This window comes from Motacilla alba, chromosome 26, assembly GCF_015832195.1.
Source record: "Motacilla alba alba isolate MOTALB_02 chromosome 26, Motacilla_alba_V1.0_pri, whole genome shotgun sequence".
NCBI classification, from domain to species: Eukaryota; Metazoa; Chordata; class Aves; order Passeriformes; family Motacillidae; genus Motacilla; species Motacilla alba.
Window position 1 is genome coordinate 3,316,402 of NC_052041.1, and position 23,629 is coordinate 3,340,030.

Here is a 23,629-nt window from a genome sequence, read left to right on the forward strand (position 1 = left end):
TTAGCAATCAATCACCTTTAATTAAACACTGCTTTATATACACACGTACATATGTACATCACATACAGCAGTTCAAGCAAGGAGTTGCATCCACAGCCACTCCTGGCAGGAGGAGTTCGACATTCCCCAAAATTCCAGTCCTTTCCTGGTGGCTGGGACAGGCCATGCGTGGGCTGTGGGAGTACCTTACACAAGGCACCTGGATGAGGAGATTGCACAGGTGAAGCAGCTGGAGCCTGGCTCCCAAAAATAAAAATAAAAATAAATCTCTTCTCTCTCGGAGCTTGGCTTGGAAGTTGGAAATAAAACCAACATTAAAATAAGACACTGCAGCTGGAGCAGCTCGAGGAGTGACTTAAAGCAAAATGAACCAGCACAGCTCATTCTTGACTTAAAAAAAACCAAAGGAAACCCCCCAAAAAAAGAAAAATAAAAGGCAAATGATTACTAAAAATCATTTAAGAGGCCTGAGCATGCTGAGTAAGACACTGTTCAGAGTGTGGAATATACAGGAATTAAGTGTGCAAATAGAGACAGGCCCTGCTGCCTGTGTGCACCCAGGGGCTCTGCCACTGTGGGACTTCCCCCTTTGGAAGGATCAAGGGAGGTGGCACAGAATTAGTCACAAAAACGAATGAAAACCCAGGATTGTGCTGCAAATTCGAGGGGGTTCCTGTGCACCACAGGCCAGAAATGAAATATATTCAAGCCAGGAGACATTCAGTCTTGGATGAGGAGCAGAGAGCAGCTTTTCCTTTTCACCCTCTGTCCTGAGCAGGTAGAAAAAGTTCATTTGCAGGAGAAAAAAAAGTTGATTTACAGGAGAAAAAAAGTTCATTTGCAGGAGAAAAAAAGTTGATTTGCAGGAGAAAAAAAACTTCATTTGCAGGAGAAACAAACTTCATTTGCAGGAGGAGCTGCTGTGCAAATATCCCTGCTTTTAGTCCCAGGATCAGGCTGGCAGGATTTTTGGCACAACCCCCGTGTTCAGCTCATTTTGGGCTTGATTTCCTCGATTCTGCCTTACCCCACCTACTGTGCTTTTGATTGCAGAGAACTTGCGTGATTCAGTTCATTAAATGTGGAATCACCCTTGGGAGCAATGCCTGACCGGGGCTGGGTTTATTGCTTGTGCAGGGCCGGGCCCTCCCTCAGCGCTGGTACTGCCCCGTGTCCTCGGGCACTGCTGCTTTCTCCGGGGAGGCCTCGTCCAGCTCTGCAAAGATTCAATCGGTATTTCACCTCAGTGGATGCTTTCATCGAGATTAAAGCGGATGGGGGTGAGGTTTTCCCCTCGGGAATGTTGTTATTCCATCACCGCCCCTCATCCCCACCATGTCCAGGCCTTCCTTGGACACCTCCAGGCACTCCAAGCCCCCCTGGGCAGCCCCTTCCAGCCCTTTCCATGAGGAAATTCCTGCTCATCTCCAGCCTGAGCCTCCCCAGCCCAGCCTGAGGCTGTTCCCTCTCCTCCTGTCCCTGTTCCCTGGGAGAAGATCCCAAATCCCCCCCGGCTGTGCCCTCCTGGCAGGGAATTGTGCAGAGCCAGAAATTCCCCCTGAGCCTCCTCTGCTCCAGGCTGAGCCCCTTCCCATCTCCCTCAGGACTCTGCAAACCCTTCCCATCTCCCTCAGGACCCTGCAAACCCTTCCCAGCTCCCTCAGGACTCTCCAAACCCTTCCCAGCTCCCTCAGGACTCTGCAAACCCTTCCCAGCTCCCTCAGGACTCTCCAGACCTTTCCCAGCTCCCTCAGGACTCTCCAAACCCTTCCCTGGTTCCCTCAGGATTTCTCCAAACCCTTCCCATCTCCCTCAGAATTCCCCAGCTCCTCCAAACCCTTTCCTCAGGACTCTCCAAACCCTTCCCCATCTCCCTGAGGATTCCCCAGCCCCTTCCCCATCTCCATTCCTTTCCCAGCCCCTCAAACTGGGGGCCCGGGACGGGGCCCAGCCCTCGAGGTGTGACCCCAGCAGTGCCCAGCACAGCCCAAGCCACACCTGGACGTGTTTTTTTGCCAGTCCCACTCTGCTCCTTTGGTACAAAAACAACCAGCAGCTCCAGACTGAGGTGATAACTCAAAAATCCTTTATCTGTGAGGCTTTTCCCAGAGCCTGACAGCTGCCCTTGGATGGCAGCCCTGCTTATTCCCTGGATTTCAGCCAGGGAACAGCCCAGGGAAGCTGGTGCTGTCTGTGATTCCTGCTTTTCCCCCTTGCTTCTCCAGCAGAAAAGAAAGCAAACCCTGAGCTGTGGCTGCCAAGGCTTTGTGGGCAAGACAAAGCAGGAAAAGGAGAGAGGAAGCAGCAGTAAAATAAACATTTCCTTGCATTTTGCTGGAATCTCTGGAGTGAGGCTTGTGCTGCTGTCGTTCCCATCCCAAAGCAGGGCTCAGGGCTGGGGCTCCCTTACCTGGGGAGGGCTTGGGGTACATCCTGTGGAAAAACACCAGCAGGGCGTAGAAGGTGAAGGCCAAGCATCCAAAGATCATCCCACAGACCAGGAAACTGTAGCTGCCCCGATCGTGGATAATCTGCAGCGGGATGGGAAATGAAAAAAGGGATCAGACATCTCTCAGATTCCTCGTGGATCATCAGGGAGGGCTTTGCTGGCTGACAACCCAAGGCTCAGGCAGCGCCCAGGAGCAGAACTGAGGGTTGGACTCGTGAATTCCAAATTTATTTTGGGTTTTGCCAGCTCCTGGCTACTCACCGAGCCCACCAGCAGCTGCAGCACCATCTCTCCAATGCCAGCTCCAGTCACCAGCACGGTGGTGGCACAACCTGTGAGGAAACAGGGCAAGGGGTGGTGGCAGCGGGGGTGGCACAGCCAGCAGGGCCACCCTGTGCTCCTTTAAAGCTTTCCTGTGCATCTCACCACACAAAAATCAAAAATACTCAACATGTGTTCCCACTTAATGCTGAAAATACCTCAGCAGACCTGCAGTAGTGCAGAAAGGTGAAAGTTGAAGTAAAAAAAATTCAATCTCCTGTCACCTGTCTGTGCTGGTAGAGCTGATGGTGCCTCTTGCTGGGAAGGTTTTTGTTTTTCTGTCTCACTGCCCTCGAGACAGAGGCTGGCAGGGAGCTCCTGGGCTCTGGGCTTTCCAGCTTGGGTGATCTGGTGATGTTTTCAGAACCATCTCCCTCCAAAGCAGCGTTCCTGCCCCTCCCTGAGCTCCCCAAACCAGGAACTGAGCCTGGACCCCTGCCTGGGCTCTTGATTCATCAGCCAAACACAGAACTGGACACTTCCCTGCAGCAAATCTGCTTCCAAAAGCAAACCTGAACTTCCAGGCCTCCTGAGGGTGGAGGGAAGGAGCTGAAAAAAAGGGGATGGGGTGTAAAAATGCAGCTGGGGAAATGGCAGCTCACCTCTGTACTGCAGGATGTCCTCGGTGTAGGCCAGCATGCTGGGGAAGGTGCTGCTGAGGAACAGCCCCAGGGATGCTGTGCCCACGAACAGGAAAACCACGCTGGAGGAGAAAATCAGGAGCAGCAGGAAGGTGATGAGGACCCCGACCTGTGAGCAGCACCCACAAAAATCAGTCAGAGAAACGCTGAGTGCAACAGGGTCTAGAGTTTGGTTTTAATAGGAAATATTCTGGAAGAGAAAATGTGTTTATTTTTAAGGGGAAGTAGTCTGGAAGAGGAAATGTGCTGAGAAAAAAAAAAATCAGTGTTTGAGAAACTGAAAGGCCAAAGAAAATCCATCTGGCTTTAAAGAATTTGCTAATTTTCATTATATAATTTGGTAGTTGAGTCTTAATTTCATTATGTAGGAACTTAAGTTTTAATCTGAAAAATATACTTTTAAATGCAATAGTACCTTCCACAAAATTTACATGTCTTAATCACTAATAATTCTTTATTGTGTTGAGTAAGACTGAAGTCACTCTCAATAATTACAGAATTAACTCTCAATAACTGCTCAGAAAGCAGCCACAGCACTAAAGCCAAAGAGGCAACTGCATTTAAATCAACCTTCCCTCACCTCTGGTTGCAGGGGAAATAACCAAAAACTCTGGGGAAAGCCCGAGTGATCCAGGGCAGAGTCAGCAGAGGGAGCTCTGATATTCCAGCTCAGCAGAAATTTGGATCCTAAAGAAGCTGAATCCGAGCTGGAATTTGTTGTCACCGTGCTGCAATGACTCCAGGACTGCTGGATCCTCCAACAGCTCCCAGCACTACACAGGGTCAGTGGCAGCCAGGTGGATTCTTACTCAGAGCATCCCAAAATCTTCTCCCCACGCTGTTAGATGGGTATTATAACACACTGCAATGTGTTTTATTATCAAAATGCAGCCACCAAAATCACTTCTGGTTCAAATAAATTGGCAGTTAACTGCCCGCTCGTGCTTCTCTTTGTAAGAAGCAGGATTGGGATCGTCCCCTCCCTGTTTTCTGCCGTGTCCTCACACAGATCTTCCTTGCACATCCCGCAAGGATTCCTGCCCCTTTCCCAAGGTGTTTTCTTGACTTCAGCAAGCTCTGCCAGCTGCTGCAGCCCGAGCAGAGAATGTACAGAGTGACCTGCCTTCCCTCTGCCATGGCCACCCCAGGAATTCATCTCCCCACGGACCGAGTCCCTGTGTAAGGTCAATAAAATGGGCATTTTTTTTTAGTGCCAGCTCTCCTGGTGCTGTCCCAGCTGAGGAGAAAGTTGGACAAGCAAATTTTAAATCCTGGCTACCCAGAGGGCACCTTGCCCACCCTACCTGTGCAAACCCCCCAGGTGTGAGAGGAGCTGCAGCCCCAAGCCCATCAAAGGAATTAACCCCATCCTTACCACGTTGATGAAGACCATGGTGGCTGGCTTCATCCTGTAGGACACGGGGATGGAGATGAGCCTGCCCAGGGTGATGAAGCCCCAGAAGAGGCTGGGCAGGTACCCAGCCACCTTGTGCACCACGGCCAGCGGCTCCTCCACGGCGTAGCTGTACACGAAGCCCGAGTACTCTCCCTGCAGAAAAAACCTCCCTGTCACATCCCCGTGGGGACTTCAGGCTCCTCTGTCCCTCAGCTGCTCGTGGTGGAAGGGTTTGCAGATCCACCAGCAGCAGGATGTGGGGTTCAGTCTGTCCTAAAAGGGCAAAGCTCCGCAGCTGTTCCAGGGACAAGCCCGGTCTGCAGAGATCCTCCCTCCCCGAGGGGCTCTTGGGGTTCCACACTCTCCAAACATCACATTTAGAGCTCAGGGCTGCTTATCCTTGGAGACGGAGAGCTTGGGAAATTCTCATTCCTGTCTAACCCCTCTCACCATTAACTTCTGGGCCTCTGGGGGTTTCACAGGGGTTTGGAAGGAAAAAATCCAGAGATTTGGGCACTGCACTCACCACGATGCCGTCAGTCATGAAGAGAACCAGAGCCCCGGTGATGTGCACGGCGAAGTAGGTGAAGGAAACCCCTTGGAAGTTCTTGCTTTGGCAGCAGCTGAACAAATCCTCGTGACCTGGTGGAGAACAATGCAAAGCAAACCTGACCAGAACGTCCCCCTGGGGCTGGGTGGCTGCCAGCCCTCAGTGGGGTTTGCTCTGTGGGACAGCTGCAGGACAGACCCAACCAGGACCGTGAACGTGGGGCACTGCTGAGCTCAGGGGGCTCCACCTCACCTTTACCTTCCTCGAAGCTTCCAGAAGGAAATGGGAGTGGGTGTGGGGTCTGCCCACAGCCTGGGATCCTGGATCTCCACAGCCTGGGATCCTGGTTCTTTGGGGTGCCTACTGCCCATACCCCAAGATCCTGGGCTCTCCACACCCCAAAATCCTCACTCTTCATACATCAAAATCCTGGGCTCTCCACACCCCAAAATCCTCACTCTTCATACATCAAAATCCTGGGCTCTCCACACCCCAAAATCCTGGGGGCTCTCCACACCCCAAAATCCTGGCTCTCCATACCCCAAAATCCTGGGCTCTCCACACCCCAAAATCCTGGGCTCTCCACCCCCCAAAACCCTGGGCTCTGCTGCCACTCCTCTTACTGCAGCTGCTCCTGCTCCTTTTCCCATTTTGGGGCTCCCCACTTCTGGCCCTGCTCTCACAGGCAATGAAAACACAACCATGGCCCTCCTGGCCCAAATCCCTCATCCCTGGAGCTGCTCTCACAGGTGATAAAAACACAACCATGGCACTTCTGGCCCAAATCCCCTCATCCCTGGAGCTGCCCCAGAGGGGAGCCCTGCCCAGGAGAGCTCCCATTCCCTGGGTAAGGGATGTTGCACCCAACAAGGCACCTTTGGGAAAGGGACGCACACACAGAGCTTGGCATCACCCTTGTGTCCTCCCACATCTCCACACTTCCTGACCTTGAAGAATTCCCTGAAATGCCCTCTTATTGCCCAGGGGCAAAGCCATCTCTCCAGGAATAACAAGGAACACTCCCCACAGTCCTGAACCATATTTACTTCTGAGATTCACTGTTTACCCAAAGAATTGACTCTGACACGTCCCTGCTGGCTAGGAAAGAACAATGTCACCATTGTCCCCAAGACAGGGCGCAGCCATGAGGTCAAGAGCAAACTATTGCTGGATTTCACTTTTCCCCTCAAACAAGGGAGGGGAAATTTGCTGTTTCTTATTCCTTTCCTATAAAAATCAGCGTATGCAGCACAATGACCACTTTTAAACAGAATAAAAACACAACCATGGCCCTCCTGGCCAAAATCCCTCATCAGTAAGAAATGTGGCCCAGAACCAAGAGGGAATGAAGGGGCACAACTGCCACGTGTCCCTAAAGGGTTGGGGGCCCAGGGTTGGCTTTAGGATGGCTCAGAGAAACATGGAATGGAGAAACACAGCCTGGAGGCCTCATTGGGACTCCAACCTCTGTTCAAGATTCCATCTAATTTGAGGGCAGCTGGGCACCAAAGGGATTGTTTGGGCATTCCTGGATGAGATCCCTGTGCACACTTTGCACTCTTTGTTTCCTCCTCGGACAGCAGCGCTGGATCTCCCATTACACCCAGACACGCTCAAACATGGCTTTTTCTCCCCAAAATCCACACGAGAGGCATCTCCAGCTCACCTGCAGCTGCGTGGGGTCTCTGGCCGGCGGTGGAGAGCTCGTCCTTGTCCCCAGGCCGTGTCTCCAGGGCCAGCTCATCAGCTGACAGCAGCGGGTGGCTGCTGTGGTTGAAGCAGGGCACCATCCGCTCCTTGTAGAGCAGGAAGAACACAGCGATGGGCACTGGCAGCTGGGGAGGGGACAGAAGGGAGGGTGAGCACCCGAACGTCCCAAAACCACCCCAAAACCACAGCCCAGCTCCCCCAGCAGCAGCGGTTTGAGGTGCTGGGCTCAGATTCCACGGGGAGGTGCCTGGAGGCAATTTCAGAGCAAGGAGAGACAGGGATGGGACAAGGAGCTGCTGAGGGAGGGTGGGGTAGGGAGAACCCTGGGAGAAAAGAGGGAGAACACCGGGAGAAAAGTTTCCTGATCCACTGGGGCATCCTCAGCCAGTCCCAGGCTCCAGCATTCACCTGGAAACAGGCACAGGGACCCCGAGACAAAGCTCCCAAAGTGCCAGCTCGACAAACCCCAAACGCTCTGGGGTCCAGCCCTGGGCTGCCGCTGCCCCAAGAGTGGAACCCCAGAGCCGCTGCTGCCTGTGGGAGCGGAGCAGTTGGAATTCTGTGAGAGGGAAGAGGGAGCTGCTCCCAGCCCCGTTCCCAGCCATTAGCAGGGGTTGCTCAGCACCTCCTGAGAGACGAGCCCGTGGTTCCCAGGCCAACAGGGACGGCCCAGCGCCCTACAGCAGCCCCTTGGCAGGGCCTGAGCGGAGCAGGGAGGGTCCAGCCCCAGCTCTGAGGTCCTCTGTGCACCCAGGGATGCTCCAGCACTCCACGGTCCCACCGCAATTCCCACAGTCCCACCCCATATCCATGGGGCTGCAGGACCCCTGGCACGGCGATCCCAAGGGATGAGGCTCCCAGCCCACACCCACGACTCCCTGGTGCCTCCAATTCCACAGGGAATGGCTCTTTTTTTCCTTTTCTTTTTTTTTTTTTTTGTGAGGAAACAGAGGGGAGCGAGCGAAGCTCTCCCGTCTCCTCCCAGCACAGCCCAGCGGTGTTTACACTGCAACCAACTGGGGGAGAAAGCCAGGAAATCCTAAGTGACAGCTCATTCCCTTGTTTTCTACATGTCTGGGAGCAAGTGTGAGCTCCAGCTCCAAATTTCCTGCCTTTTGTTGGCTCGTGGCATGATTTAAATGTATGGAGAACTCCCCCCTGCCTCCCACCCCGCCCCTCGCGCCTGAATTCATTTATGAGGCCTGCATTGTTCTGGGAACAATGGGAATAGGAACAGTGAGTTCGGTCCCATGGAAGAAAAACGCATTTGCTTGATAGTTCTGATCCTTCCGGAGGTCAGGACCAGATTTCATTCTTCTGAATTGCAGATCTAGCAAAAATACTCCCTCCCCTCAGAGGGCCTGGCTGTGCAGATAACGGCCCTGGGCACTCCCAGCCTCGAGGACAAGGCCCCAGTTTGGGATTCCCAATTCCCACTCCCACTCTGGGTGTATCCCTGGCCCCAGTTTGGGATTCCCAATTCCCACTCCCACTCTACGTGTATCCCTGGCCCCAGTTTGGGATTCCCCAGTTCCCAGTCCCACTGGTATCCCTGGCTCCCAGTTTGGGATTCCCAATTCCCAGTCCCACTCTGGGTGTATGCCTGGCCCCAGTTTGGGATTCTCCAAATCCCACTCCCACTCTGGGTGTATGCCTGGCCCCAGTTTGGGATTCCCGAGTTCCCACTCCCACTCTGGGTGTATCCATTGCCCCCAGGTTGGGATTCCCAATTCCCAGTCCCACTGGGGGTTCTTCCCTGTTCTCCACACCCTCACCTTCAAATCCAGCAGGTCCTTTTTGCTTTAACCAGTCTGGGATAGTTTTAGAAGGTCCCACCCATGGCTGTGGCCACCCCATCCCATCCCTCCTGGACAGCCAGATTTTGGTGCCATATTCTCCCAGAATTCCTTCCCAGGATATTTTTGGCTGCTTTTTTGGGTTTGGTTTTTTTCTTGGTTTTTTTTGGCAGGAAGATTTTCTTTTCCCAAGGCAAAAACGGACACCAGAGCATTCTCCACCAGGAGCCAAGGGCCAAGCAGAGCCCCCCAATTCCCAGCACCCAACACCTCCCAAATTCCCAGAGCTGCTCCCTCCCTCACCCAGCAGTTTTTATCCATCCCCAAAATCTCCACAAGCTGCTGCATCCCCCAGCTCAGCGTGGGGATATTCCAGCTCCTTCCTTCCCTCCCTCCAAATTCCCAGAGCTGCTCCCTCCCTCACCTGACCAAGCAGAACCCAATTCCCTGCACCCAACACTTCCCAAATTCCCAGAGCTGCTCCCTCCCTCACTGGCCAAGCAGAACCCAATTCCCTGCACCCAACACCTCCCAAATTCCCAGAGCTGCTCCCTCCTCCACCTGGCCAAGCAGAATTCCAAATTCCCTGCACCCAACACTTCCCAAATTCCCAGAGCTGCTCCCTCCCTCACCCGGCAGTTTTCATCCATCCCCAAAATCTCCACAAGCTGCTGCACCCCCCAGCTCAGCGTGGGGATATTCCAGCTCCTTCCTTCCCTCCTGCTGCTATTTGTGTCTGCTCCCCCCAGCAATCCGGGATCTTTCCCTGCCATTGTATCCCAGGCTCCTTCAGAGCACAATGCAGTGTCCCACACTTTCCCTGGGGAAGCACCTTCCTGACAAACACCTCCCTCTCTCTCCACGGAACGTTCCCCTGATTTCCAGCCCCTTGCAACGGGCTGGGCGATGAAATTTCCTTTCTGTGGGAGGACTGAACTCTAAAATATGGGGGTTTTGCTCCAAAATCGGGATGAAAAGGCAAAAAATCTTTCTCGTCGAGTGAAAGATTTTGGCTGGGAGTGATCCAAGCGCTTTGTTTTGATTATGCTGAGCTGCTTCATTTTCCCAAAGCAAACCCATTTTGCTTCAAAAACATCGGCACAGCTCCGCTGTCAGCTCTGCACTGAGCACTTGTGCCAGAGTCAGATTGAGACATTTCCACTCTAAACAAAAGCAAGAGCTCGGAATGAATCATTTCAGCTCGTGCCTTGTCAGAATCCACACAAAAACCGGGCTGGAAATGTGGGATTTGGCCATTTTATAACCAAGCTGCTGCTCCTGGTTTCCATTTCTGTTGTTAACTCTTGTCATCCACATCCCTGGAGGTTTAAAAACCCCTTGCCATCATCTTCCTCTGCTGTTCTCACCTTGAAAATAGCCAGCACTTTGGAGCTGAGCTGCTCCCAGCAGGTTGGGGTGGTTTAAATAAAATTAAATCAGTTCTCTCCGTGGGGATTTGGGAAAGGCAATCACAGCTTGGTTCAGGAGCTGAGCACATCCAACTCCCCACTGTGTGTTTGTTATTTAACCCTCATCCCAAAACCTCGCAGTCTCCCAGCCTCCCTTCCACGTTCCTGGTGTTCCTCCACGGCGTGTGGGAATCCTGGGAATTCTGTATTCCACCCACCCAGCCCTGCATGCAGCGCTTGAGCGTGTCCTGGTGCACAAACCCACAGCCCGGGGCCCCAAAAATACCCTCAGGACGCTGCTGGGGACAGAGAGGGCTCTGGAAATTCCCAAATCAGGCACATCACCGGGTTCAAAGCAGGTGTGAAACTCTGCTTCCAAACTAGATGGGTTTGCTCAGGATCCGCTGGCTCTGGAGTAATTAAAAGCACATTTCCCGTGGCACAGACAGAGCTGGAGGTAATTAAAGCTGCCTCTCCTCCCAGGCTGGGCCTTTTTTGGGTAATTCTGCCCAGAAACTCATCCCAGCACCTGCCCAAGCTCCTCCCACAGGGAGCTGGGAGGGCCTGGAAACCCCTGGATGGGGGAAAATGGGGCTGTTTTAATAATTTCATAAATGGAGAGAGCCCGAGGAAAGGAAGTGCAGGTGGAGGTGCTGCTGCTGGTGGAGGGGTGGCAAACAAGGGCCAGGAGAAGGGGAATGTGCGCATCCTCAAGCTCTGAGAGCTGAATTCCAGAGGGGAGGAGCTGCCAGGCAGGATCACCCATTTTACTGCTCCTCAGGTGGGCAAAAGGGACCCCAGATCCCTCCTCTCCCCCTCGGAGGGAGGACTTTCACACCTGCTGTGACCTCCGGGGAAAATAATAACTAGAGAGAGGCCCTGATCACTTCTGTCCCATCACCCAGGTCACTGATAGGTGCTTTCCTGGGAATATTTCCAAATCCCCTCCTGCCAGGCCATCCCCAGCTGAGCGTGAAGGAAAAACTCTGGATCTGAGCAGAGTTTGCTGGTCCAGCTCGAGCCTGGGAGGTGCTGGAGGTACCCAGCAAACCCCAGAATCAATCCCGGCACAGCCAAGGGAAGTGCCCTGATAAAAACAGGATTTGGCAACAAATGACCCTTTCCCTGTGTCTCACCCCATTCCAGGACCCCGTAAGCACCACAAACCCCACGGATCCCCACAGCAAGGACGATCCCAGCTGGATACCCCTGGGACGATCCCAGCTGGACATTCCAGCTGCAGCACTCACATTGATGAGGGCCATGATCCAGAAGGCGTAGGACACGCGTGTCACCACCATGCCCTTCATGGGCAGGTCGTAGTGGGACAGGTTGCCGGGGTGGTGCGGCACCAGGGACTTGCGGATGTGCGGCAGGTTGCTGGAGGCGTTGGCCGTGCCGTTGGCCAGGATGCAGTTGGTGTCCGACAGGAAGGGGTCGGCGATCAGGGGGCTCAGCAGAGCCCCGAAACCCACGAAGAAGTGCAGGGCCTGCAGGAGGTGACACGCTGGAGCAGGAGGGTGGCACAGCCCCCAGCTCCTCCTCCTCCGCGGAATCACGGAATTAATTCACTTGGGAAAGACTTTTGGGGTGAACCTGTGACCTGACACCACCGTGTCACCAGACCTGAGTGCCACTTTCCACCCTCCCAAAGCCCAACGACCCTTTCTGGGAAGAATTTCCTCCCAAAGTCCATCCTAGAGCTGCCCAGGGTGGTGAGGGCCCCACGGTGCCACAGACAACCCCCAGGGATGGTGATGGTGATGCCACCTTCCCAATGCCCAACCACCCTTTCTGGGAAGAAGTTCCTCCCAAAGTCCATCCTAAACCTGCCCAGGGCAGTGGGGACCTCACAGTGCCACAGCCAGGCTTTCCTCAGACAGCCCCCAGGAACGGTGATGCCACCCTCCCAATGCCCAACCACCCTTTCCGGGAAGAAGTTCCTCCCAAAGTCCATCCTAGGGCTGCCCAGGGCAGTGAGGGCCCCATGGTGCCACAGCCAGGCTTTCCAGGAATGGTGATGCCACCTTCCCAATGCCCAACCACCCTTTTTGGGAAGAAGTTCCTCCCAAAGTCCATCCTAGGGCTGCCCAGGGCAGTGGGGACCCCGTTCTCACCTGCAGGAAGATGGCAGAGTCCTTCTGGTAGATCTTGACCAGCTGCATGTTGGAGATGGTGTCGATGCAGCCCATGGCCAGCCCGGCCACGGCCATGACCACGGCCAGCACCACCACGTTGTGGCACAGGGGGATGATGGCAAACACCAGCGAGATGGCCAGGGACGAGGCAAACAGGGCCAGCAGGGACTGGGCCAGCCTGGGGAGGGGAGAGGCAGGGCAGAATCAGGGCCAGCACCAGAGCAGCAGTCACACGTGGGAGATTTATAAAAGAATTGGTTTTAAGGCATTTACAGCATGGCGTGCTAAAGCTGATAAACCGAGAACTCGGGGTGTTTTGCAATTAGGAAATGGCTTCTGATTGTGATGGTGTCAATTGTAACACCTGTGTTGTCTCACCCTTCTCATGAGACTGAAAATGGAACAAAAGGTTTTAAAACACCTCATCTCTAGGTCAGAAAAAGATAGAATCCAACAGCCACGCTGCCCCCAGCTCCTGTTCCCAGCCCTGGAACTGCAGCGCCAGCTCCAGCAGCCCCAGAATTCCTGGTGAGGGGAGGGAGATGCTCCACACCCACAGCCCGGTGTCACCCACTCCTGCAGCCAGCCTGGTGTCACCCCCCTGCAGCCAGCCCCATGTCACCCACTCCTGCAGCCAGCCCAGTGTCACCACCCCTGCAGCCAGCCCGGTGTCACCCCCCCTGCAGCCAGCCTGGTGTCACCCCCCCTGCAGCCAGCCTGGTGTCACCCCTGCAGCCAGCCCGCTGTCACCCCCCTGCAGCCAGCCCGGTGTCACCCCCCCTACAACCAGCCCGGTGTCACCCCTGCAGCCAGCCCGGTGTCACCCACTCCTGCAGCCAGCCCAATATCACCCCCCTGCAGCCAGCCCGGTGTCACCCCCCTGCAGCCAGCCCGGTGTCACCCACTCCTGCAGCCAGCCCAATATCACCCCCCTGCAGCCAGCCTGGTGTCACCCCTGCAGCCAGCCCGGTGTCACCCCTGCAGCCAGCCCAGTGTCACCCCCCCTGCAGCCAGCCTGGTGTCACCCCTGCAGCCAGCCCGCTGTCACCCCCCTGCAGCCAGCCCGGTGTCACCCCTGCAGCCAGCCCAGTGTCACCCCTGCCTGCAGCCAGCCTGGTGTCACTCACCCCTGCAGCCAGCCCGGTGTCACCCCCCTGCAGCCAGCCCAGTGTCACCCCCCCTGCAGCCAGCCCGGTGTCACCCCCCTGCAGCCAGCCCAGTGTCACCCCCCCTGCAGCCAGCCCAGTGTCACCCCTGCCTGCAGCCAGCCTGGTGTCACTCACCCCTGCAGCCAGCCCAGTGTCACCCCTGCAGCCAGCCCAGTGTCACCCCTGCCTGCAGCCAGCCTGGTGTCACCCCTGCAGCCAGCCCGGTGTCACCCCCCTGCAGCCAGCCCCGGGCACTGCCACCTCCTCCTGCAGGGTGATGATCCGAGAGGCAGAGGGGAAGAGCAACCACCCCTCCAAACCCGAACTCCAGGCGGAACAACAACCTGTCCCTTCCACGGGGGCACGCCAGGGACGTGGGGCTGGGCAGGTGAGGCCCATCCTGGCTTCGAGCAGCTCCGGGGCGTTCCTCCTGCAGGGCTGGCTCCACCAGGGCTGGTGGCGCTCCCAGAGCTGCCGGGATGTGCTGTCCCGCTCCCAGGGAGCGCAGGGGAGCCTCTGCAGCTCCCTCTGTGTGCCCTGTGCCCTGCTCTGGCAGTGCCATCCCTGCTGCCCGGGAGCAGCCCGAGGGATGGGAGGCGTCCCCGCCCAGGGATGGGGTCTGTCGCCTCCAAAGGATGGGATCTGTCCCCTCCCAGGGCCGGGATCTGTCCCCTCCCGGCTCTGGCAGCGAGCAGCGCCCGAGCTGGCACTGCACGGGCCCGGGGCTGCCAAGAGGGAAGGCAGGCAGGAAGGAGGGAAGGAAGGAGGGAAGGAGGGAAGGAAGGAAGGAGGGAAGCAGCAGCAGACAGCAAAGCACTGGAACGAGCAGAGAGATGGGGCTGGAGGGGCACAGCAGACAGCGAGTGGCACTGGCAGGGCCCGGGCACAGCCCGGGGCGGTGGCAGTTGGTAATTAGCAGTAATTGGGGGCTGTGGGTCTGAGCAGTGCCCAGCAAGGAAATCCCCCCCATCCCTGCTCCACACCTCCAGCCAGGCTGGACAAGGCTCTGAGGAGGAGGAGGAGGAGGGTGGAGGAGACCCAGCTGCCAGCCAGACCCTCCTGCCCGGCCAGGACAGCCTGGCCATGGCCATGTCACTGCCCTGGCCATGTCACTGATCTGGGCCTCTCACTGTCCCTGGCCCTGTCACTGTCCCTAGGCCATATCACAGATCTGGCCATGTCACATCCCTGGCTCTGTCGCTGTCCCTGGCCATGTCACTGATCTGGGCCTCTCACTGTCCCTGGCCCTGTCACTGTCCCTGGGCCATATCACTGTCCCTGGCCATGTCACAGCCCTGGCCCTGTTGCTGTCCCTGGCCATATCACAGCCCTGGGCCATATCACAGATCTGGCCATGTCACAGCCCTGGCCCTGTCGCTGTCCCTGGCCCCGTCACAGCCCTCTTCCATCTGCAGCCCCACGGTGACCTGGCCCCCCATGTCCTGCTTGCCTCTCCTGCTGGGGCCAAGGGCACCTCCTGCCCCTCTCCTGCCCCTCTCCTGCCCCTCTCCTGCCCCTCCCGGTTCCTCTGGCCGTGCCAGAGCCTCCCGCTGCCCGGCCAGGGCAGGAGCAGACAAGATTTTCCAAGCTGCGACTGCTGATGGTGCTCTGACAGCAGAGCCGTGGGATTTCTGGGGGAGGGAGGGAGGGAGGGAGGGAAGGAGCCGGCGAGATGTGCACAGTCACGGCAGGAAAAGCGCCTGGCAAATGAGAGAGGAGCAGCTCCGAGCCGGGAGAGCCGAGGCTGCTCCCTCCAGAGTGCAGAGCAGGGGGAGAGAGGCACCAGAGCTGGGAAATCCGAGGCTGGGAGCCATGGGAAAACCTCCCAGAGCATCCCCTGCATGCCTCCTCTGCAGGACCCCCCTGCATGCCTGGGGAGCAGGTTCATCACCAGTCAAACACTGACTGGGGGGTGTTATGTCCTTAATGAGCTTTAAAAATGTCACCCCGGGTAGAAATTCCTGCCTCCAGCCACGGGTTAATGACACAGTTGTGCCCCCTGCAAATGCCACCAGCCCAGGGTGGCACCCAGCCCTGCTGGCCCTGGTGTGAGGGGGGACCAAGGAATTGCTGCTGCCAGTGCCAGGCCCCCAGGTGGAGTTGGGGGGCTCAGCTCAGCAGCCAGGGAGGCCCTGGATGATTTCCTGAGACACAAAACCCTCGGGAGGCACCCAAAGTGAGGCACCCCGTGAACTCAGCCTGTCCTGGGACACAGAACCCTTGGGAAGCACCCAAAGTGAGGCACCCCGTGAACTCAGCCTGTCCTGGGACACAGAACCCTCGGGAGGCACCCACAGTGAGGCACCCCGTGAACTCAGCCTGTCCTGGGACACAGAATCCTTGGGAAGCACCCAAAGTGAGGCACCCCATGAACTCAGCCTGTCCTGGGGCACAGAACCCTCGGGAGGCACCCAAAGTGAGGCACCCCGTGAACTCAGCCTGTCCTGGGACACAGAACCCTTGGGAAGCACCCAAAGTGAGGCACCCCGTGAACTCAGCCTGTCCTGGGGCACAGAACCCTTGGGAAGCACCCAGAGTGAGACACCCCGTGAACTCAGCCTGTCCTGCTGATGCCAAACCCCTCCAAAGGGCTGGAAAAGCAGCCCTGATGTCACAGCCTGGTCTCTGTGTCCCCAGCACAGGCTCCACTCCAGCAGGGTGTGAAACGAGCCTTGCAGCGTCCCGAATTTCAGTTCAGAGCACCCAGAGCACGTCCTGGCTCCATCCCAAGCCCGCGGCTGCCCTGGAGAGGTTTGGGCTGATCTCAGTAGGATCAGGGTGGGCAATTCCAGAGCCCATCCTGCAGCCCCAGCCGGCAAAGCTTCTCCTGTCCCTCCCACACGGGTTTAGGAACCCCCGCCTCGGTGCTCCCGTTGCAGCAGGATCTCTTCAGCTCCCGGCACAGCTTTTTTTTCCCCCACCTCAGGGAGCGTTTTCCAAATCCCTCACATCGAGAGCAAAAATGATAATCAGGCCAGCTCAGACTTGCGAAACTGATCCTTAGAAAGCCAAAGCCCCGAGGGGACGAGGTGAGGATGTGGAGGAGGTGAGGATTATCCCGGCAGCCTCCAGGTCCCCTTGTCTCCTGCAGGAAGCAGGGCCAGCCTCGGGGAGTTTTGTGCCCCCAAGGGGCTCATCCTGTGCTGCTCTCTGAGCAACAAAAGGTGGCAGTGACAAGTGAGGTGTCCTGAGAGCTCCAGGAACCTCCAGGAGATGGGAATCTGGGGGCAGGGACAGAGCAGGGCCGTCCCTGGGAGCTGGTGACACACACAGGGGCTGTGAAAGGGGAAGAAAAGGGTCCCATCTCCTCAGCCCTGCAGGAATGGGGTGGATCACGCTGAGAGGAGCCTGCCCAGGGCTCCAGCACAGCTCCCAGTGCCCTCCTGGTCTCTGCCCACCCCACTGGGATCTGCCCAGGGCTGCCCCAAACCCTGGCAGCAAAAGCAAATTTTCAACAAGACACAAAAATGCCGTTTCTGAATAAAAAAAAAATCCCAACAGCAATCTGGGGCACTGTGGTGCTTCTGTCAGCAAGTGTGTGTGCAGGAATTTCACCTCACAATTCAAGCCTGAAATGCAACAGAATGGGGAAGGGAGGTGAAATGCAGGGGCACAGAGCTCCCCTGGAGCTGGCAGTGCCAGGAGTGGGGATTTCCCCAAAATTTCACCTCCCCCTCGTGCGTCTGAGCCCAGGCTGGTCCTCCCAGCTCTCCCATCCCTTCTCCACCACTGGAGCTGCTCCTGCAGCCCCACGCCCCACCAGGGGCTCCTGGGAATGTTTTCCAGCTGATTCCAGGCGCGAGGAGTCCTCGGGGTGCTCAGAGGAGCTCAGGGCTCCTTCTGGGGGCTCTCTGTGCCCCCAGAGCCCCCCCAGCAGCTGCAGGGCCTGAGGAGGGCTCCAGCCCGGCCCCGGGGATGCCAACCCCGGGAAAAGCTGCATTTCCTGGGGCAGAGCTCCTCCCAGCAAACCCCAGGGGTGTCCCCGGGGAGCAGCAGCCTGAGGTGGGCCTGAGAGCACAAACCCCAGTTCCTGGGGGGCTGCTCCCCCAGCCCTGCCTCTGCACCCCCAAAAACTCCGGGAAGGGACCAGCAGCAATCCAGGACTGCAGGACAGAGCAGCAGCATCGTTCCTCCAGCCCTGGCAGTGGCAAACTTCGCATTTCCTTGGAATCTCACACCAGGGGGAATTCTGGAGCTGGGCCGCGCTGAAGGGACAGAGCAGCACTAAAACCCCTCCTGCCAGAGCTCCAGGAGCAGGGAGCAGCGCCCAGCAGGGGACAGGAGAGCCTGGGTTCAGGTGCCACCACCCATCCCTGCCCCAGACCCCGGCCCTGCTGTCCCTCAGGGGTCACCCAGACCGGTTTAATCCAAGGGAAGCAGCAAATTCTGCGTCCCTGAGGCACCAGGAATCACACGCAGCTGGCAGCCAGGCTCCAGGGATGCTCCACAGCAGCTTTCCATCTCCTAACTGGAAAAGATGACCTGTCCAGCGCTCCTCCCTGGCGGCACCGAGGCCCCGAGGGCGGCGTAATTTGATTTACAAAGCCTTGGCAGGACGGCTCAATCCATCCATCCCCGAAGAAGGGATTGTACCAGAGCTCCTGGAGCCTGAACAATTCTTATTCCCACACATTTGGAGGCTGCGAGGCTCTGAGGAACCTCCCCACAACGCTCACAAGCTCCAAATATCCCAAATATTCCCTCCTGCCTGCCTGGCAGGGCTGTCAGTCCCCAGTGGGGACTCCACAGATCCCTTTTTCTCCAAAATCCCAAGCACATCCTGGTTCCCAACCAGCACCAAACACACCCTTTCCCCCCAAAGTGCAGCTGTGGAGCTCCAAGTCTGGGAGTCCCCAGGCACAAAACCCCCGATGGGCTCCGTGCAGCCACGAGCCGGAGCTTTGGGAAGGAGCTGACAGCAGGAATTCTGCATTTCCCTTCCCTGCTCCTCCAAACATATGCGAGGCAGCCCGGGGGCTGGCAGAGGCTCCGCTGCTGACCCAGCACTGCCGGAGCTGTGGCAGAGCCGCAGCGAGGTCCCCACGTGCTGTCCCCAATCCCCCACTTGTCCCCTCGTCCCCCAGCTCCGGGCACCAGGACAGCTCCAGCAGCTCCAGTCCCACGGAGGTGGCGATTCCCAGCTGCTCCCGGAGCCAGGGCTCCCCTCAACCCGCAAACATCCAACAGCGAGCGGTTCCGAACGAGGTTTTCCAAGATTCCTGGGGAATTCTCCCGTGCCAGCCCCACTCGCGGTGCGTGGATCACACACGCGGGGCTGGCACGTTACATCACCGCCCCAGGATCGGTGACAACGTAAATAATCAGCTGATGCCGGAGCTGTCACCCAGCCCCGAATCAAACGCCTCCCTGGCAATCTTCAGCCTTGAGCCAGCCGGGGTGATTTATCACAGCACATCCTGGCTGCCAGTCCCTGTGCGGGTCTCTCTTGGGGTTCCTCAAGGTCCCCCCTGGCCCGGTGTCCCCCCTCCCCCTCGGCCACACCACGGGGACCACTCGCGTCCCTCCACGTGTTCGCCCGAACTCCTGCGAAGCGCGGCGCTGCCACCATTTCCGACGCCGAGGTTATTAAAACACGCTTCCAAAAATATTCTTGGGCGATAAACAACCAAGGTTAAGGGGAAAAAAAAAAACCAAAACCAAAACAACAAAACAAAACCCTCGCGGGAAGTTCTGGCTGGAACTTCACGCCGAGGCTGTGGCTGCGCGGAGCTCCAGGGAGAGGCGGCTCCTCTCCGGGGGATGGAAGCGCTCCGGGAGCCGAGCGGGGCTGCCGAGGGAGGAAACCCCCTCCCCTCCGGGCCGGCAGGGCTGCGGACCCTCCGCGACGCCCCCGCGCTCGCTTCCACTCGGGAATGGTTTTCCCACGCAGCATCCTGGCTCGGCTCAGCGCCCCAAGCCCGGCTCAGCCCCCCCGAGCCCGGCTCAGAACCCCCGAGCCCGGCTCAGCCTCACCAAGCCCGGCTCAGCCCCCCCAAGCCCGGCTCAGCCCCACCAAGCCCGGCTCATTCCCCCCAAGCCCGGCTCAGCTCCCCTAAGCCCGGCTTAGCGCCCCCCAGCCCGGCTCAGCTCCCCCAGCCCGGCTCAGCTCCCCCAGCCCGGCTCAGCTCCCCCAAGCCCGGCTCAGTCCCCCCAAGCCCGGCTCAGGGGGCGGCCGGCGCTGCCCACCCGCGATCCGGGCTAAGGGAGGGCGGTCTCGGGGAGCCCCCCGAGGGAGGAGCGCTGAGTTTGCCAGGCTCTTACGTCCTCTTGAAGACCCCTCCGAGGCAGCTGCCGAGCAGGAGGCAGAACTGCTGCGAGAAGAAGACCCAGGTGATCTGCGAGAGCGAGCTCTGGGTCTGGCAGCGCAGGTCCAGCAGCGTGGGCCCCAGGAAGGCGATGCAGAGGCCGAAGCTGAAGAAGACGCTCCAGTAGGTGAGGGTGGGCTGCAGGTTCCTCCGGAACCGCGCCGACACCCGCTCGTCCCACCACATGGTGCGCGGCGGTGGCGGCGGCGCGGGGCGGCCCCGCTGCTGGAGCTCCGGCGCTGGGCTCCGGCTCCGGCCCCGCCGCCGCCCCGCTGCCGTGCCCGGCCCCGCTCCTCCTTTGCGGGATGTGGCTCCGGTCCCGCCGCGCCGGGCGCTGGCTCCGCCTCCGGGGCCGGGCGGAGCGGGGCTCCTCTCCATCCCCGCCGCCCCCGGAGCCGCCCCGCCGGACCCCGGCGCATCCCTCGGGTGATGAAAGCGGCGCCACCCTCCTCATCCTCACCCTCATCCTCCTCACCCTCATCCCTCCCAGCTCCCCCCCGGGGGGGTCGCATCATCCTCCCAAAAGTGGGGCGACCCCTCCGCGCCCCCCCCGGCATTGAAGCGCAGCCACCGCGGCAACACCCGATGGAACAGAGCACAGGCGAGGCAGGAAATCCAGAAATCCCCCTTTTTTTTTTTTTTTTTTTTTCCCTGCTGCCAGCCCTCCCCGCGGTCCCCGCGCCCCTGGAAAGGTGCCACCGTGCCAGACAAACGCGATTAAAGTTGCCCCTTCCCGGGGCGAGCAGCACAAGCCGCCTTGGGGCGGGGGGAGGGCGCGGGTTTTAAAGCCGGAGCGGTTGATGCTTACGCAAAAGGTCTTCTCTAGAGGATGGGTTTATAAATATTTCACCTACTTTAGCTGGGGAAGGCTGGCAATTTTTAGAACACTCTTTCCAGGCAGAGCGGAGCCGGCGGAGCTCGGCCATGACGGAGGCTGGCTGCAGGTGGCCGGCCGGGCACGGGAACTCGCCCATCCTGTGACCCGTGCCTCTGGAATGCCGCTCCGGGGCCGCAGGTGCTCATTCCCACCTGGCCAGAGCTTAATCTTTAGCCAACCCCAAATTACGTGCCAGCCCTTGTTATTCCGCGCCATCCTGCCACACGACACGGTCACACCTCCTGCCACCGCCGCAGGGGACAAAGGGACTGTGACAGCGAGGTGACAACCGCACCCCAACCCCCCCAAACTGCCCCAAACTCCTGCGGGTGCCGGGCACCTGGGGCCATTGAACAATCAAGGAGCAGCTGCAGCGCCCCGAGGGCCGGGAGCCGCGTCCCTGTGCGGCGTGACCCGTGGGGACAGCCGGGGCCGGGCAGCAGTGAGGCTCGGGGACAGGGGATGAGTCAGCGGCACGGCGGAAATTGGGTTTTATCATTCGGGCATCAAACACCTCCCAAACCAGCCCGGATGGGGACGCTGAGCCACAGCCTGGGGCTCTCCGTGCCCGGCAGAAACTCGATTGGAGGCCGCGCTGCTGCAGCAGCCTCTGCTTCCCTTCCCCTGTCAGAAGGGAGAAAGGATTGGGATAACAAAGCCTTTCCACCGAAAGGATTGGGATAACAAAGCCTTTCCACCGAAAGGACTGGGATAACAAAGCCTTTCCACCAAAAACTGCTGGGAAAGGCAGCCAGGAGCACCGAGCGCCCACCTGGGTGCGTTCCTGTGTCACCTGCTCCAAGTGACCCTGGCCGCGTGATCTCCAGAGGTGTTTTCCAACCTGAACAATTCCAGGATTCTGCCATCTCCCAGCTCCCTTTTCCCACCCATCTCCCTGCCCTGATGGGAGAGCTGATCCTCATCTCCCGCACTCCAGGGGCTCTGCCCCCCAAAATACAAATGCGACTGACAAAGCTTCCCTGGGCCACATTCCAGATCTTTATCTGGAGATAAGGGAGATCCAGGGAGCTGGGAGACCTGGATTCCTGCTCCATCCCCCTCTCGGGATGGCATCAGCTCTCCAGGGCTTGAATTCCCAGCCCTAAAATGGCCCAGCCATGCGCTCCCCACCCCTGCAGCTCCTGAGCACCACCCCCAGCCACAGAGGCAGCACCCAGAGGGGACAAACAGCAACCCACCCCCACGCCGAGGGACATGGGTGCTCCTGGGAATGCCAGAGTGCCAGCTCCCGGGAATATCAGTGCCAGCTCCCAGGAATATCAGTGCCAGCACTGGGAATGCCAGAATGCCAACTCCCGGGAATGCCAGAGTGCCAGCTCCTGGCAATGCCAGAGTGCCAGCTCCCGGGAATATCAGTGCCAGCACTGGGAATGCCAGAATGCCAGCTCCTGGGAATGCCAGAGTGCCAGCTCCTGGGAACACCAGAGTGCCAGCTCCCAGGAATATCAGTGCCAGCTCCTGGGAATATCAGAGTGCCAGCTCCCGGGAATGCCAGAGTGCCAGCTCCTGGGAATATCAGTGCCAGCTCCCGGGAATATCAGAGTGCCAGCTCCTGGCAATGCCAGAGTGCCAGCTCCTGGGAATATCAGTGCCAGCTCCTGGGAACACCAGAGTGCCAGCTCCCAGGAATATCGGGCCCTGCCATCAGGGCTGACACAACCCATGCGGGATCTGCTTGCAAATAAGCGCCGAGGCGTGGGTGGGTTTAGTCAGCACAAGAACACCCAGATCCCTCCTGGCTCCACAGAAATGCAGCTCCTCTCCCTGGAGGGAGCTCATCAAAATGCGAGCCACAGGGCTCCGAGGAGATGCAAGCCCCGAATTAGCTCCGCGAGGAGGCACTTCCAGGCTGGCTTCCAAACTGGAATCGATGTTGTGCTTGCACTGAATTAGAACACCCCCAGTTCTGCACTCGCTGCAGGCTGCAGAGTGAAACCATGAATGGAGGGAGGGCAGGGCTGCAGCCACGGCGTCCCTGGCGAGCACCAGGGATGCTCCAGAGGGTCCAAGTGGCCTTTGGGAAACACCTGCCTTTGGTTTTTCCACGCCCTTGCACATTCCTGGGGCAGAAAGGATTGTTTTAGGTGTATAAATTGTTCTCAACCAGAGGAGCAATTTTTTATTGTGCTGGGTCCTGCTTGCAGTGACTGCAGAGCTCCAGCCCCAATTTGTTGTGCTGCTGGAATCTCCTCTCTCAGCCCAGGCTCAACACAGTGGGGAAATCCTGCTCCAAAAATAAATTTTCCTAGGGTTTCCTTGGGGTGGAACCACCTGAGGCCCCACAGGACAGCAGATTCCTGGAGCTCCTCCAAGGCTTTCCCCAGTGTTTGGGTTGGCAGCTTGGCCAAGGACTTGGAGCTCAGATGTTGGGGAACTTTTCCCTGTCCACCTTTAGGACAAATTTGGGCCGAGAGACCCCTAAAACCCCAAGGGTTACCCCAGCAGCCACTCGTGATGCGTCCAGGAGCTCCATGTGCGTTTGGAGATGGGACCAAACAAAAATCCCAGCACCACCCAAAGCCTGAGCCGATAAGAAAATAACTCTGAACCACTGAACCTGCTTGAGAAATTCCTGAGAGCACAGAAAACTCCACGTGTGAGGGGCTGGCTGCAGGAAAGATGCTCAGCAGAGCAGAGACAGAGAGAGGGAGCGTCCGCCGCGTGCGTTTCGGGGTCAGGAGCTCCCAGACGGGCTGGTTTGGGGAGCCTGCCTCCAATTCTAGGTCAAACCCCAGCCTGAAATCCCTGGTTGTGGCAGAGCTGGTCACACTCGTCTGGAGGAGGAAGTGCTGCCCTGCAGATCCCCTGGAATTGCTCCCACACCCACTGCCCTGCAGCTGCCACCCCGCTGCTTCCTCCTCCTCCCCA

General features: G+C 58.1%; 1 protein-coding gene across 2 annotated transcripts; it reads right to left on the reverse strand.

Annotated features, from left to right (window-relative positions):
• Positions 1 to 251: 251 nt before the first annotated feature.
• MFSD4A (major facilitator superfamily domain containing 4A) lies at positions 252 to 20,971 on the reverse strand. 2 transcript variants are annotated; one of them, XM_038162248.1, is made up of 10 exons: positions 20,718 to 20,971; positions 12,390 to 12,588; positions 11,523 to 11,762; positions 7,024 to 7,192; positions 5,334 to 5,449; positions 4,787 to 4,960; positions 3,373 to 3,520; positions 2,711 to 2,781; positions 2,411 to 2,531; positions 252 to 1,216 (listed from the first exon to the last, which is right to left on the reverse strand). In XM_038162248.1, the coding sequence occupies exons 1-10, from the start codon at positions 20,954 to 20,956 to the stop codon at positions 1,152 to 1,154; spliced, it is 1,542 nt and encodes a 513-aa protein (XP_038018176.1). In that variant the 5' UTR covers positions 20,957 to 20,971; the 3' UTR covers positions 252 to 1,151. The 2 variants fall into 2 exon arrangements, with proteins under 2 accessions (XP_038018176.1, XP_038018175.1); XM_038162247.1 differs by lacking the exon at positions 20,718 to 20,971 and adding an exon at positions 19,820 to 20,389.
• Between the last annotated feature and the right edge of the window lie 2,658 nt (positions 20,972 to 23,629).

Coding starts and splice junctions, on each gene's coding strand:
- MFSD4A (XM_038162247.1), bottom strand. CDS start 20,241: ATGGAGAGGAGCCCCGCTCCGCCCGGCCCCGGAGGCGGAGCCAGCGCC. Junction 12,589..19,819: donor GGAGGGGTCTTCAAGAGGAC/GTAAGAGCCTGG, acceptor TCCCCTCCCCAG/GCTGGCCCAGTCCCTGCTGG. Junction 2,532..2,710: donor TGCAGCTGCTGGTGGGCTCG/GTGAGTAGCCAG, acceptor ATCCCGCTGCAG/ATTATCCACGATCGGGGCAG.